Below are 15,938 nucleotides of genomic sequence, written 5' to 3'. Positions count from 1 at the left end.
TAGGGGAGGGGAAAAAAATCTAGGGGAGGAGAGAAAAGAGGGAAGGGGGGGAGCCTGGGGTGGGGGGGAAGCGATGTTTGCCCGTCAGTCGAGTCCGGAGTGAGGAGCTTGGGCGCCGGAGCGGAGGGAGACTCCTGAGCTTAAGCTTCCCGCCGCCACGGCCACCGCTTGGACCTTTGCCTGGAGGAAGCCGCAGAGGGTCCATCGCCGCCGTCCTCTGGAGGGCAGCGCGATTGGGGGCCCGGACCTCCAGTCCGGGAGGGATTTTTCGTCGTCCCCCCTCCCCCCAACCAGGGAGCCCGAGCGGCCGCCAAACAAAGGTACCAGTCGCCGCCGCGGGAGGAGGAGGAGCCGGAGCCTCAGCCTCTGCAGCCGCTGGACCCACCGCCCTTCTTCCCCATCTCTCCCCCGGGCCTGCTGGTTTTGGGGGGGAGGAGAAGAGGGGACTCTGGACGTGCCAGGGTCAGATCTCGCTTCCGAGAAAGGTAGGGGACATTTTCTGGGGCTTTCTTGGTCTCCTAAGGGGGTCCCTTTGGTAGTCACTGGGCCCGGCCGAGGAGCAGGGGAAGATCGCTGTGGTGGTCTCACGGGCGCCTGAATTCAGGGCCTCGGCCTCCCGGGAGCCCCCGTCCCCCCTCCCGCTTTTGCCGTGTCCGAGCCGCCCCCTGGCCGGGTGGCCGCACACTCAGAGGTTTAGGGGCCTCGGTGGGGGGCCCTGGCGGGGTAGGGGGCCGTGCCGCCTCCCGGGCCCTCGGCTCTGTGGTCGTGCCCGCGACGGGGGCAGATGTTGATCCCACTCCCACTTGTCGGGTCTCCATTCGGAACGGGACGTGGGCAGAGGCTCTGCGGAGGGTCGGTCCTGCTCGCGGCCCTCGGGCCCGCCTGGCCCCTTGGCGGCCCCCGGCTGGGCTCCCTCTCCGACGCGGGGCTGTGCGGCCCATGGGGGCGCGGACCGGCTCGGCCCGGCGCGGAGGCCCACGGAGAGGGCGGCCGGCCCCGCGCCGGACTCCGGGCTTGTTGTTGAGTTTCTTCTCTGACAGAAATGGCGTCATTGTCGGAGACGGGAAACTCCGTCTGGCCCCGACAATGGGGACGGGAAGCCGCCGAGCTGTGTAGGTGGCTGGGTTTGCGGGGATGGCGAGGCCAGAGGGAGCCCCGAATCGGCGTATGATGGTTCGGGGGCTGACGCCCTGTACGACTCTTTCTTCGGGGTTCGGGCTTCGCTCGGTTCCTCCGCCTCCGCCAGTGCAGAGGGGTGCCCATGGTGTTGACGGGGTGTCTTTTGTTTCCCCTCCAGGTGCAGGTGAACCTGGTGTTTTCGAGGATATCTTGGTCCCAGAATCATCATGAAGGTAAGATTGCCTACAGAAAATGAACCTCCGGGGTTATAGAATTCAGGAAGTAAGGGGTTTGGACGAGGTCGCTGTGTGGGGCCTCCAAGTTGTGCATAGGGAGGTGTGTTTGGTGGCTCGGTGACCGAGCCCTTCCCCAGGAGACGTGAGGGTCAGCTGTGGTGGATATTCACGGGCTTTGCTGTGGAGTTGGAGTCAGTTATAGGGTATCTTATTGGGGATGATTCTCCTATATAGATCGTCTGTTTTTGCAGGCAAGGATAGGAATAACTGCATGAATTAAAGTGTTTTAAAAAGTAAAATGAAAAGCAGGTCAAGTAATCTGACTCTAGAAACCGAACTGTGTAGTGGTTCTATCAGTTACACTGATGAAAGAAAATCTCATTTATTGTGTGAACAGTACTGTGAAATTTTAGCAGAAAACCATTTGATTGGCCGCACAAATAATCTTAGTTGAAAGATTTTAAAAGAGGATTTTGGTGATCTTTATACAATTCACAGATAGCTGCAGTTCCTTGTATCTTCCAGGGGATTAGGTTATATGTTTAATCTTTCTTTATTGATCTAGTTGGTCTGCAAATTGCTGAGTTCCTATCTCACTTTCATGTAAATGAAAACATAACCAATGATGTTTCAGGAACGATTCCTTTTTGTTAGTCATAAACCCTAGCTGACCCGTGTCTTTTACCTGTGTAAAAGAGTGGGTGAAAAGTGATTTTATTAGGTAAACTATCTATCTACCTTGGTGTTGGATGAGAATTTCTTAAGAAAAGTGTTGAGTTGAATAATATATAGTAAGTTCAGAAGCTGAATAAATACAGGGCTTAGTTTGGAAGAAATGTAATTTGTCACAGTTCCCAATGTACTGCCTGTCACATCTTAAGTACTCTGTAAATGTTTGATTAAAAGAGATGTTGTAAGTTGAAGGTCTTTTAGATTTAAATTTTCTTTTTTTCTTCCTTTCGTTTCCCTTTAAAAAAAAAAAAAAGGCTGTTTGAAAAAATGAAAGTATGTTGGAAACTTTAGCCTTAAAAGTTTCAGGGTAAAGACTAGGCAAATGCAAATTTTTTGGTATTATTTTAGAACTACTAATTTTAAGTGCTCATCATTTCCATTCTTACTGCCTTTTAAAAAAGGGTACTATTAATGTTAAAAGGAAAATGTTATTAAAATACAGTTCTAACTTTATATAAGAAGGACTTCCTGTTATTGTAAGTACAGCAAATCTTCTCTTAGGGAATCAAGTAGTAATCTCTAGTACTAAACATTTAGCTTATTTTCTTGTATGATAAAAGATGAGAAGCTGTACATGATTTGTATTTGCTTTAGCAAAAATTGCAATGAAGAATGTTTTTAGTGTTGATTATACTGGGCTTAAATTTTCTTTTTTATGTGTTCCCAGTTTCTATTTTACAAGATAATTGAGCTGTAGAAGGACTTATGCCATCTATTGGATCTTACCAAACATATTTATACTTAGAAGCAAGCTTTTAGGTTTGAATTATCTATCTTATTATTGACAAAAAACTCTTAAATTTTATTAAATGACAATGTATTGAGGTAATTGAAAGAGTATTTTATAATATTTAGTAGTAGTACTTTCTGGTTGTTGCTTTAAAGTTCTGAAGAAAAGAAAAATACATATGCTATTTTAAATATTATATGTTTTGGCAGCAATTTTCCTGTAGTACCACCTTCAAGAATTTAAAAATAAATCCCTCTTACTGACTAGTACACAAATATCTTGTAATATTTTTGCACAATGTGTTTTTGAGAAATAAGACTTGTTGACAGAAAAGCAATTTGTGCTTTAATGTAGATTATGATGTGGATGTTACGTTGGGTTTATGTCAGGTTTATTTTTCATACTTTTGATAAACCTTTCAATGTTAGCGATAGCACCATTATCAGGAAATGATAGGTTCTTGAAGTTTGTAAATAATTTCAATACTGAATTTTTATTAATGTGAAATAAATTTCCTACTTTTTTTATATAAAACTTTTTTGTGCTTCTGTTTTGTGCATGTTACTAACATTTCTTACTACATTGCAGTAAATTTTTTTTTCAGAGGTTTAACATGATAGAACTTTATTTCTCACTACTGCAGTAAATTTTTGAATGGGCAGGATGGGCTACACATATCAGACTCTTTAAGAGATAAGTAATTTAGATGGTTGTCCTTAGAATCTGGGTAGATGGGCTTTTTCAGATGTACCATTCTTTCTTCTACAATAACTGGCTTAGACCACATAAAAATAATGGATTGATTACAAATGCCCTGTCTTAATGCTGTGTGCATGTTCTTTTTCCCTTTTTCTTTCCTTCTCCCTCACTTCCTTCTCCTCTCTCCCTGCCTTTTCCTTTTCTTTATCCTTTCTTTCTTCTTTCCTTCTGATGCATCCCTGTTTCATAAATCATTCATTTAACAACAACCCCTTCCATGTGTTAGGCAGTGTGGAATGAAGGTGAATAAAGTATCTGACCTACTCTCGATGAGCTCACAGTTTAGTAGAAGACAGAAAAATTAAAACTTACAGCATATTGAATAATAAGAGTACGTATATTATTTCAACATACAGTAATTGTAGTAAGTGCTATGGGAGGGCAGAATTCTAGAGGACATCTAAATCAGAGAGCCATGGAAAGTTTTCTGCTGTAGTTGATACGTAAGCTGAGTGTTAAAGCTTTTGCTAGGCAAAAAAGGGGAGAAAAGAGTGTTTCAGACAGAGAGGTAACAACATTGGAAAATAAAGAACAAAACAAGGTGATGTATCTGGACACTATACATAGTTTGCTGTGGTTGAATTAAAGGATGATGTATGTTGGGTAGGAGTAGACGGGCAATGATGGGAGATGAAGCCAAGTGAGGGAGTTGAAAATTTTCTTGAAAGCTACATGGAACCACTAAATGTTTTTAGTAAGGGGTAAAGATGTGGAGAGATCATTTTGGTAGTATTGTGGCGAATACATCAAAAGGGAGATCTGCATGGAAGGTCTGGAGATTCCAGATGAGAAATCCAAGTGAGAAATGAATGAGGACCTGAATTAATGCAGTGGGAGTGGAGCAGAGGGGATAAATCTGAGACATTTAGTAAGTGGTATTCAGGACCTAGTAACTCACCCTGAGGTAGGAGGAAGATGGAGGTTTCTATCTTGGAAAATAGATGGATGTTATTGTCATTTGAAGCATGTTGTCATTGGAGTAAAGATGAATAGAGTTTTGAGTATTTAAGGGAATGTGTAGGAGGTCCACATCCAAATGGACCTGTTAACTAAGAGGTAAGATTAAGAGAGCAGGTAGGATGAAGCCAGAGTCTTGGTTAATCCAGTGTGGATGTTAACCTTATTATTCATACTTAACTCTAATATTTGAAGGGATTTAAGATCCATGATATAGCAAATGTATTTTGTGCTATAATTCTGTGGTCTTTTTGATGAACAGGTAATTTTTGTAAAATACTAACTTGTTTTCTGTCCAAATTGCTAAATCTTTGCTTATTGCAATTTTAAAAACTATGCTAGATGAGTACATATTTCACTGAAGAATGTGTTTTTTACCAATTCAGCCAGTAAATTCAGTCACTGAACAGATTATATACCTTCTTTGTAGCAGACATGGTTCTGGGTTTTGAGGATGCAGCAGGGAACAGATAAGAGTTCTTACCTTCATGGAGTTTTCTGTCTACTAGGGTACACAGACACTAGGAAAAAAAGAAGTAATAAATGTTATGAAGAGAAATAAAGCAGATTAAGAGGTTAGAGTGACAGAGGTGTTACTTTAGATTAGGTAACAACTCATAATGGAGGGCCTGTTTGAGGAGGTGACATGTAATTGTGATGTGAAGCAAGTGATAAAGTGAGCCATTCACTCTTCTGGAGGAAGAGCATTCTCTGCAGAAAAGCCAAATGCAAAGTCCCCAAAGTGAAATGTGCTTGGCACGTTTGAGTGTGGCGTATTTAAGGAAGGCCATCAGGGCTGGAGTGGTAGGAGATGCTAGAGAGGGTCACAAAGGCCGGTGTAATGTGTAAGGCCTTCTGGGACTTGGTAGGGACTTGAGTAAATCAGAATGTGTTGGAAAGTCTTTGAAGGGTCTTGAGTGAAGTGAACAGATACATATTTTAAAAAAAGAACATCAACTGCGGTGCAGAGAATAGACTGTGGCAGCAAGAGTAGAAGGGGGAGGTCGGTCACAAGGCTCTCCAGCCAGTTCTGGGGAGAGATGGTGGTAGACCAGGTAGGAGAAGCAGTAATATTGGGATGTATTTGAAGGTGGGGATGATTGGATTTGAATGGATTGGGTGAGGGAAAAGTTCTACTTGCTGCTACTTTACAGATGAGTATTCCACCCCCCCCCCCCGCCCTTTAAAAATTTTTTTTTGCTGTGATTAGTTGGTTGATGGGATTCTTAGAACTCAGTATAACCAAGAAGGCATTTCCAACTCTTAGCCTTTCCTCAGTAATGAGTAGTGAACATTGAGCTGAGCAGGCCTGTCAGTTGTTTTTGGTTTTGTTTTTGAATTTTAAAAAATGAGATATAATTCACATACCATAAAATTCACCCTTTTAAAGTGTTGAAATTCATTACTTGTTAGTATTTCACAAGGTTGTGCATCTATTACTACTGTCTTTTTTGGATTTTTAAATTTTTATTTAAATTTTAGTTTTTTAGAGAGAAGGTCTTACTCTATTGCCTAGGTTGGCCTCAAATTCCTGGGCTCAAGTGATCCTCCCACTGTAGGCTCCAGAGAAGATGGGACTGTACTGCTGGGCCTGGCTGTCCATCACTACTGTCTTTAACTCCAGAACATTTTTATCCAATGAAAAAGAAGCCCCTTACTCATTAGCAGTCACTCCCTGTTCTTCCCTTCTGTCCTTGCGCTGACAATTAGATATCTACTTTCTGTCTGGAAGGATTTGCCTATTCTGGACATTTCCTATCAATGGAATCGTGTAATACGTGGTCTTTTGTGTCTGAAAACATTTTTAGAATGTTTTCAAGTTTCATCTGTTTTGTAGCATGTGTCAATACTTTATTCCTTCTTATTGCTGAATAATATTCCATTTTATGTATTTACCACATTTTGTTAATCCATTTGTTATTAATACTTTGTGGGCATATGGGTTTTTTCTACTTTTTGGCTATTAAGATAATGGTGCTATGAACATTTGCATACAAGTTTTTGTGTGAACATATATTTTTAATTCTCTTGGGTCCTAGGAATGGACTTTTCAGTTTTAGAGTGGTAATATTACCTGTATGAGATAACCTGTTGAGTGCTGTGTTTAACTTCAGGTGTTTTGTTTTGTGGCAAGTGGCCCAAAGAGTTGGATATTTAAAGTAAGTCATGCACCATTTATTGAACAGGTACTATATGCTAGTCTCCATTGTAGCCATTTAGGATGTATCAGTGAACAAAACAGCTAGAAATTCCTGGCTCTGGATTTTACATTTCAAGGTGAGAGGACAGACAAATAAGAATAAATATAAATAAATAAATTTCTAGTTTGTTAGGTGACCAGTAGTATGGAAATAAGAAAAGAATAGAGCTGGGTAAGGAAGATGGAGAATGTGGGTGCTGGGGCGGGTTGCAGTATTGCATAAGGAGGTCAGGTGAGGCTTTATTGAGAAGACATTTGAACAAATACTTGACTGAAGGACGCAAGTCAGTTAGCCATGTGGCTTTCTGGCAGGACAGCCTTCAGAGTTGCTCAGCATGTTCAGCAAACAGTATAGAGGCCAGGGTGGCTGGAGTGGAGGAATGAAAGAAGACAATGGGTGGGGATGGGGTCAAGACGGGTAAAGGGGCTGTGGGTTGGGGGTGGAGCAGATCAGATCTCTAGGTCCTTGGAGAGGTGCCTTTGTAAGGACATGGCTTCCACTGTGATAGAAATGGGGAGCCTCTGCAGCTTTTGAATGGAGTGGTGCAGTATCATTACAGAGTGGCAAAGTTTCATTAGATTTTTGAAAGGGTCACTGAATGCTCTGTTAAAAACAGCCTGTAGGTGAGTCAAGGATAGAAGCTAACCAGTTTGGAAGCTGTTTTGTTAAAGGATATGGCAAGATGATTGGTGGCTTCAGTGAGGGAATGAGGAATGGTCAGATTATAGATGTCTTTTGAAGATAGGACCAACAGGAGTTCCTGTCAGATTGAATGTAGGGGAAGGAGAAAGAGTCAGAGAGGACACCAAGATATTTTGGCTGAGTAACTGGAAAACGAGTTTAGGATGAACTGCAATTTTAATTTTTGGAAATAAGCATTTATATTTTATACTTGTGAAAAACGCTTACTGGTATATTACTCTGTGAAACGTGGCTCTAAACAAAATACAGATATGCTGTATTCATTTTTTACTAACGGACACATTTAAAAAGTTGCAAACTTTTATTCTTGATGAATTGTTTAAAAACAGGATTTATACTTGCCTTCCTTTTGGTGTCACAGAACAAAAGTAGTGAATCTTGTAGGATGTTTCTACATTCATGAGATGTATGCACTATTTTTCTGCGTAAGATGATCCACAATAAGCAATGGAAACCATAGTCACATTAATTCTTTTGATTTTAAACAATTGCAGATTGTGGAAGGTGTGGATTTTGGTAGGGTGTATAATGCAAATAGAATTAATTTAAAGTTTTTATTAAGTGCAAAGTATCACTTTTAGCTTGTAACTTAATTTGAATATAAAAGACTAAGGAAAATATTAAAGAAAATATGTCAGTAGTGCCTTCTTTTCAGTTTAGCCTTCTTTAAACCTAGTGGACATTGGATAAAATATAAGCTATAACTAACCATTGTTCCCAGGATGATTGAAATATTTTCGTTTAATTAATTTGCATCAAAATAAGACAGTGTATTTGTTAACTCTTAAACTACTAATCAATATGTTTAACTTAATTTTAAAAGAGAACTTTTGTTATGAAACTTTTTACATTTTTTTGCTGTCTTAGGAGTGCAGGAAATCCTAACATTCAAGTTTTCCATGAAAAATAATGTATTTTTAGAAATCTGATAATTTTCATTCTAAAATTGGAGACAGCATTCAGGTTTGGATAAGAAAAATTGAAGTTATGAAAGTATATAAACAGTTTACTAGAAAATAAAGCAGATCTACTAAGGTCAGCATGGAGAAACCAAATTTCATGTTCACCTTACTGTACTAACGGTCATATTTTAGACTGGTTAATAAAAGAAAGGGACATAGGAAAAAAGGCAAAAAAGGGGAAATGTTTTAAAACAAAACTTGCTTTACTCTGAGCATAGTTTCCAGTATTCCTTAATTAACACTTGCTCATACTTTACTCATGAAATACAAATACAGGCTTCAGAGGAGAGGAATCATAGCTTTCATCAAATTCTTCTTTTTGTCAAATTATCATTGCTATTTTTTAAGTAGAGACGGGTCTCACTATGTTCCCTAGGCTGGTCTTGAACTCCTGGCCTCAAGTGATCCTCCTGCCTTGGCCTTCCAAATGCTGGGATTACAGGCATGAACCAGTGAACCCTGACATTTCATGAGATTCTTGATGGAACCGCAATGCAAATGTTATACACAGCTCTGTAGCATCATCTGTTGCTGATCTGCTGCTGATCTATTTAGTAGGAGTAGTTGTTTGTGTATCCTTCTACTCTTCCCATTAAAGAAACAGTTAACCAGTCACTAATCATTTTTTAATTTTTTAAATTTAAATCATTGCATAGCCAGAAAAAAAATTTTTATTATATTGTTTCTGAGATGTTAGCATTTACATGAATGCATATATAGGTTGAGTATCCCTTATCCGAAATGCTTCAGACCAGAAGTTTTTCAGATTTTGGAATGTTTGCATTTATATACTTACTGGTTAAGCATCCCAAATACTGAAAATCCACAATGATCCAATGAGCATTTCCTTTGGGTGTCATGTTGGTGCTCAAAAATTTTGGATTTTGGGTTTTTCAGATTAGGGATAGTCAATCTGAATTGCTGGGAATGTTTACTTTTTTGAATGCCTAAGAAGAATCTGAATTTTTTCAATTATAGTTGGCCTTTGATTCATGGAAAAATTTTATGGAATAATTTCAAAAGTTTACTCAGGAAATCTGGAATTATAGTTTTTAGCAAATGGGTATTACTTATGAAACTACTATGAAACTTAATAGGTGCTCTCTCTTACCTTTTGCACAGTTTTTTGCCCTAATGGGGTTATCTAAGGTGAGGATAATATCTAACTGTGAATAACCAGATGTACTTAGCTTTAGGAGTCAGTTAGAAATAAATATAAAATTTGACATTGCTCTGTGTGGCATCAGTGTCTTTCCAGCTTAACATTAGTGTTGGTAGTAAGGTGGTAGAAGTAGCTACTTCTGTGGGTCATGATTATTGATTTGTAGGGAAGAAAATCTTACAGAAAATAGCATATATCACTTCAGTTAAGAGAATAATAATTCTGCTTATAGCTTTATACTATTAAAATGTGTCAGGTTATAGTATATCCTGGACAGTGGGACAGATACTTTATGTAGACTTTTTCTTTCTTTCTTTTTCTTTTTTTTGGAGACAGGGTCTTGCTCTGTTGCCTCAGCTACTGTAATCTTAAACTCCTGGGCTCAAGCAATCCTCCTGCCTCAGCCTCCCGAGTGTCTGGGACTACAGGCATACACCACCACTCCTGGCAAATTTTTCTATTTTTTAGTAGAGACGGGGTCTTGCTGTTGCTCATGCTGGTCTCGAACTCCTGACCTCAGGCAATCCTCCCACCTCAGCCTCCCTGAAAGTGCTGGAATTACAGACATGAGCCATTTTGCTGGCCTAGATTTTTCTTATTTTAGCCAGTATTTTCTAGTTGATAGGTAAATTGTTGGTGATGTGGCTTAACTCTAGGATATCTAAAGTCCCATATAAAGTTTCTATTTATGCTACCTGCTAATTTGATAATCTTTATATTACAGGGCATAATTGCTTATGAGAGCATAGTTATTGATAACTGTTTAATAACCTTAATTGAAAAATCACACTTTATTCTTTTTTTCTGCCCACACTAGAGTGGCACAAGCCATAATGCCTGGCTAATTTTTCTATTTTTTTGTACAGGTGGGATTTTGCTATGTTGCCCATCTTGTCTTGAACTCCTGGTCTCAAGAGATCCTCCCAAAGTGCTAGATTACAGGTGTGAGCCACTGTGCTGGGCCTACACTTTTAAAATATCATTTACAGGCTGGGTGTGGTGACGTGTGTAGTCCCAGCTACTTAGGAGGCCGAGGCAGGAAGATCGCTTGAGCCCAGGAGTTGCAGGCCACAGTGCACTATGATCATACCTGTGAAGAGCCACTGCACTGTGGCCTGGGCAACATAGTGAGGCTCCATCTCTAAAACAAAACAAAAATATCATTTACTTTAATAGCAGAAATGAAGATTATAAACTAAAACCTTTGAAAAAATGGCATTTAAAGAAAAGATTGGCTTTACACTTATAGTAAAAATACATACTTTATACTATATATTATGTATAGCTTAGTTAAATATAACATATAAATCATATTTAAATATAAAGAACCAGATTTCTTTATTCTGAGAACTCTTTGCTCTCATTTCTAACCTTTACTTTCCTAGTTCTTACTGATGCAGAAGCTTCTCTTAATGAGTATAATACTTGTCCTCTCTCCCAATTTACTGCTTGAATATGACTGTAAAAACTGTCTTTGTTTAGCTAAAGTGCCCAATAAACATTGTAGCTTAGTGATTAAGAGCATATGTCTTTGAGAGAGAGCGTGTTCTTGTTTCCAGTCCTGTCTCTCTGTCCTTTTGGCTGCTGAGGTTTGGGTAAATGTACTTATTTTTGAAGTGAGCATAAACATCAGTTTCATTTTTTGTAAAATAGGAATAATAGCACCTATCTTGTAAGGTTGTGTAAGTTACACTAAATGAAATAACGTATTTAAAATGCTTTACACTGTGCTTGGCCTAGTCCTGAGCAGTCAGTACACAGTAGTATATTATTGGCAGGCAGATGTCACTTTTTTTAATAAACTGATAGAATGAAGGTTCTTTTAATCAAGAGTGCTTGGGATCGAATTGCAACTCCTGCTTACCAAGTTTTGGGCAGCTTTCTCAAACTTTCCAAGAAGGCTGGTGTCCTTACTTAAATTGAGGAATGATTATAGTACTTAACCTCAGGGGATTGTTTGGGGTGACTCAGTGTGATAACAGAATTTATTACATACTATAAATTGTAGCTATTATAATTAGTTCTACAGAAGGAATTGCAAATTCTTGTGAATTTATTTTTTTTATTTTTATTTTTTCTTTATTTTCTTTCATATGTATCCCAACAGCAAGTCAGAAGCTATCTCGTGAATTTAAGTAGGCTTTCAGGGTGATGTTTATTTTGAAGTTGCAGTTTTGTGATTAAGATTAAAATCTTCTATTTTTGTCTTTTTGAAATCCTTAAAAACAAGGTTTAGTGGAAAGTGAAAACCAGATTTCTTTTTTCTAAGAACTCTTTGCTTTCATTTCTCACCTTTATTTTCCCAGTACTTACTGATGCAGAAGCTTCTTTTAGTGAATAAAATACTTGTCCTTTTTCCTAATTTGCTGCTGTCTTGCCCAGATGGGATTCTTTTAAGGGAAAAGTAAATTTTACTTCCAAGCCTAGAGGGTTTTAGTGGATTAGATGAACCACTAGAGATACTTATTTTCTGGGTAAGTGTCCACCTCAAGCCTTACTTATGTAGGGCAAAAAAATTTTTCATCTCTCGATCAGATCGCTGTTCTGATGTGGCACTTAGTCACCTGAAGCAGGTCTAGCACGGTGAGCCTCTGAGGGTGGGGCAAATGAGTGCTGGGGCCCTGCCAAACCCAAGAGTCTCTACTCTAGAGAGGAGTAAAAAGAAAGCCAAACAGGCCTGAAGACAAAGGAGTCACTATTGCTGTCAAGGTTTAAGTAAGGCAGCTTGGCTTGTGTTTGTTTTGGACTTTTCACATTTTCAATTTTTCTTGATAAGGATATCTCATCAAAGGACCCATTTCTGTTTTTTTAATCTGAATATTCTTACTGAAAATTGCTCAGTGATTTCTTTTTTAAAAAAGTCAAACCAGAGGCCTTTTGACATTTAATAGTCAAAACTTTTGCATTGCTCCAACTGGTAGAAACATTTTTCCAAACTAATTCTACTACCAAAATTAAAGAAGTTTTTGGCTGCTTGGTGAATGGTGACTCACACCTGTAATCACAGCACTTTGGGAGGCCTATTTGGGAGGGTAGCTTGAGCCCTCGAGTTCGAGACTAGCTTGGGTGACATAGCAAGACCTCATCTCTCTAAAAAAAATTTAAAAAATTAGCAAGGAGTGGTGGTTTGTGCCTGAAGTCCTCGATACTTGGGAAGCTGAGCTAGGAAGACCACTTGAGCCCAGGACTTTGAGGCTGCAGTTAGCTATGATCACACCACTGCAGAGCACTTCAGCCTGGGTGATAGAGCTTGAGCCTGTCTCTTAAAAATAAAAAAGCTTTTATTTTGAAAACAATAAAAATTTGCTGTAAATATAAAAAATTACAGAATACTATACAGTGAACAAACAGTAAAAGTCTGCCTTCCTGTTGGTAACCTGATTAAACAGTTTGGGGTGTATTCTTCCATACCTTTTTCATTGCACATATAAACTTACATATAAGTATTTAATGTTTGGCTTTATAAAAATGGGCTCATATTATGTATATTCATAATTTTCTTTACTTCCTTCTGTATCAGTACATACAGATCTGTGTCATTCTTTTTGATGGCTTTAGTGAGATTTTATTTTCATTCAACGTATTATTTTCTCTACAACCAAATGATTTATATAGGGTACCACTATGTTTCTTTTAGTTTTGGTAAATCTGTAGAAGCCTCACTTACAGCAGTGTTTAGCATTCAGTAGGTACTAGGTGTGTATTGCTTATTTATTTGGATGTGTAGTACTGCTAGGTGGTGAATAATCTCACTACCTGTAACAGGTACAAAGCCACTCATAGTGGTATAAGTTATTGCAACTACCAAATACTAATGAAATCTAATTGCATGAGATTGCTACTAAAAGGAAAGCCGTGAGTATTAGTGAAGGAGCATCCCTGTGCTATATGGCTATTTCTAAAGAAGCTTATGCTGTTCTTTGGGATCCCTGCTAGCATTCATTAGAAAGGTTAATTTTGCAACAGAGCACTGTAGGCAATGACCCCAACAGATGCTCAGGGTCAGAATATATGGTTTATAAGGGATTCTTTAACACTATAGTTATATAATGTTTTTATATGGCACATCATGTTTTTAAAGTTTCATAATCATTAGATGTTTCTTATAATATCCCTTTGAGGCAGGTCAGCAGCATTTTTCCTTTTTTATGGTTGAAGAAGCAGATATAAAGATGTTGAGTGATTTGCCCACAGGCACACATTAAACTGATCGCAGAGCCTGTTCTCTTGTTAGTAAACTGAACCATGCTGCCTCTCTACTAGTTATTCTAAATGAGTAATGAAGTTGTTGCCATTTAATGACCTTTTGATGGCTTTGTTGAATAGTAAATGTAGTTTAGGAACCATTTATCTTTATTGAAAGAAAACAGTTTTAAAGTTAGAATTTACTTGCATCATGGTATTAAACATTCTTATGTAAATTTACCATGTTTTCTTAAAAATTAGAATAAATTATATGAAAATATATTAAGACGAACTACAGTGGACTTAGTTCTTCTGAGAGAACCTTTGCTAGCTTGAAAATGGTTGTGTTGGGCGTGGTGGCATGTGCCTGTAGTGTCAGCTGCTGTAGTGTCAGCTACTCCGTTGGTTGAGGCAGGAGGATCGCTTGAGCCCAGGAGTTTGAGGCTGTAGTGGGCCCTGATCATGCCTGTGAATAGCCACTGCATTCCAGGTTGGCAACACCAACCTGGAGAGAGACTTTGTCTCTCAAAAAAAAAAGGAAAGAAAGTATTGTAAATTAAAATGTTAGAGGAAAATGGTACAATGCTTTGAAGAGTTAATATTTTAAAGTAGGAGAAAAATGACTCCTCAGGTTATATTGCCATAAGTAATTTTGGGTTGAAACACTGTGGCCCATATAGCTAGAAGAGACTTTCAAAGTTCATTTGGCCCTGTGGAATTAAGACCCTAACTATTCTGCCAGTTGACAACACAGAAGGTTATGTAGACTAAAAAAGTATTATCTGGGTAGCTTCCGTTAAATTATAAGTTTACTTTGTCCATTTGAAACATTTTCTGTTTACTTGTTTGAACTTGGTTCTATTATTCCATTCCCCCTTGAATTATTTTTCTCTAATTCATATGTGCAACCTTTTTTCTTCTCAGTTAAATAATTCCGACTTCAATCTTTCTGCATTGATGCAAGTAGTGAGGGGGGTCAATTAATATACAACTATTGCAAAAAGATTTTATTTAAGGGATCATACAGAGTCTGAAAATTATATATTCACAGTTGGAGTGTTAAGACAGATGGTTTGACATGAATATAAGTCTGTGATAAATAATGGTTAATCCTCATGTAGTTTGGTAGCACAATCCTAATTTTGAGCAAGGATGTAATTTCTGAATTCATCTTTTATTGCTATAGTAACATCCCTTTTATGTCACTGTTAAGCTGTTATCAGTTTTGTCTTGTTTTGAAATAGTGTTATTACACCAGCCTCTGTCTTGGTCTTGTTCTTTTTGCCATCATCATCATCGTCGTTTTTGTTATTGAATGATGATCATTTTGCTACTTATTTATTGCTTAATATGTGTCAGTCTTTTCTTATATTTTAAAATTTAATCTGCAAAAAAAATCCTCAGAGGTATCTATGAATGTTCTTATTTTACAGATGAAAAAAATCAAGGCTGAGAGAGATTATGTAATTTACCTAGGGTCGTGTCACTAGTAAGTGGCAGAGCTAGGATTTAAATCTGATTTGGATCTGCTCCAAACCAGAACTCTTCCTAACGCTAATGCTGTTCTACCTCTTATTTAACTTATATCTTTACTTGGATATCTAGTTTCCTTAGTCCATGGATGATTTAGAACTTGTGAGAGCCCCCAGCTACTCGGGAGGCTGAGGTGAGAGGATCCCTTGAGGCCAGGAGTTTAAGACCAGCCTGGGTAACACAGCAAGACCCCATTGTTGTCTTGAAAAACAATGACAACAAATGCTTTGTGTGTGAGTGTTTGTATCAAGAGGGAGGAATTTTGAAATGGGCATAGTGAGAGCTGTGGATGGACTCAAGACACTGAAGGAAAAAGAGACACTTTAAAAACTGTAACACATGTATTATTGCTTAGCATTAAGTTCAGTTTTCAAAGGTAGGCCTTGAGTTAGCAAGCTTTTAATGTGTTCCTTATCTTTGTTTAATAGGGCAAGGGAAGTAGAAAGATTTAGAAAGAGTTCCATTAAATTTTCATAAAAGATAAGTCTGTGTTCTGGAAAGTGTGAACTTCACTTATTTACAAAAAATCAACTTCTGTGGAATACGTCATTCTTCCTTGGTGTTGGACAAATAAGTTGCTGCTATATTTTTAAAGGATATTATGTTTTAAATTCAAGACTAATTATTTCAATTTTTTTTTTTTTGAGACACTGTCTTGGT

The 15,938-nt window shown here is 38.5% G+C and overlaps 1 protein-coding gene across 4 annotated transcripts in view; it reads left to right on the top strand.

The window, feature by feature from the left end:
- The first annotated feature begins 75 nt into the window (after positions 1–75).
- Positions 76–15,938, top strand: part of ARID4B (AT-rich interaction domain 4B) — a 129,286-nt gene continuing 113,423 nt past the window's right edge. For 3 of the 4 annotated variants that reach the window (XR_011235181.1, XM_069484562.1, XM_069484559.1), the window contains exons 1-2: positions 76–485; positions 1,298–1,352. Coding sequence is in view for 3 of the 4 variants with exons in the window: in XM_069484562.1 (XP_069340663.1) it covers positions 1,347–1,352 (6 nt within the window). In the remaining variant the exon portion in view is untranslated. Of the gene's footprint in view, positions 486–775; positions 1,113–1,297; positions 1,353–15,938 lie in introns of those variants that run through there. The other variant, XM_069484560.1, reaches the window with a different exon arrangement.

Source organism: Eulemur rufifrons, chromosome 11, assembly GCF_041146395.1.
Source record: "Eulemur rufifrons isolate Redbay chromosome 11, OSU_ERuf_1, whole genome shotgun sequence".
Lineage (NCBI taxonomy): Eukaryota > Metazoa > Chordata > Mammalia > Primates > Lemuridae > Eulemur > Eulemur rufifrons.
The sequence above is the reverse complement of the archived record's forward strand: the minus strand, read 5'-3'. Positions and strand labels throughout refer to the sequence as shown.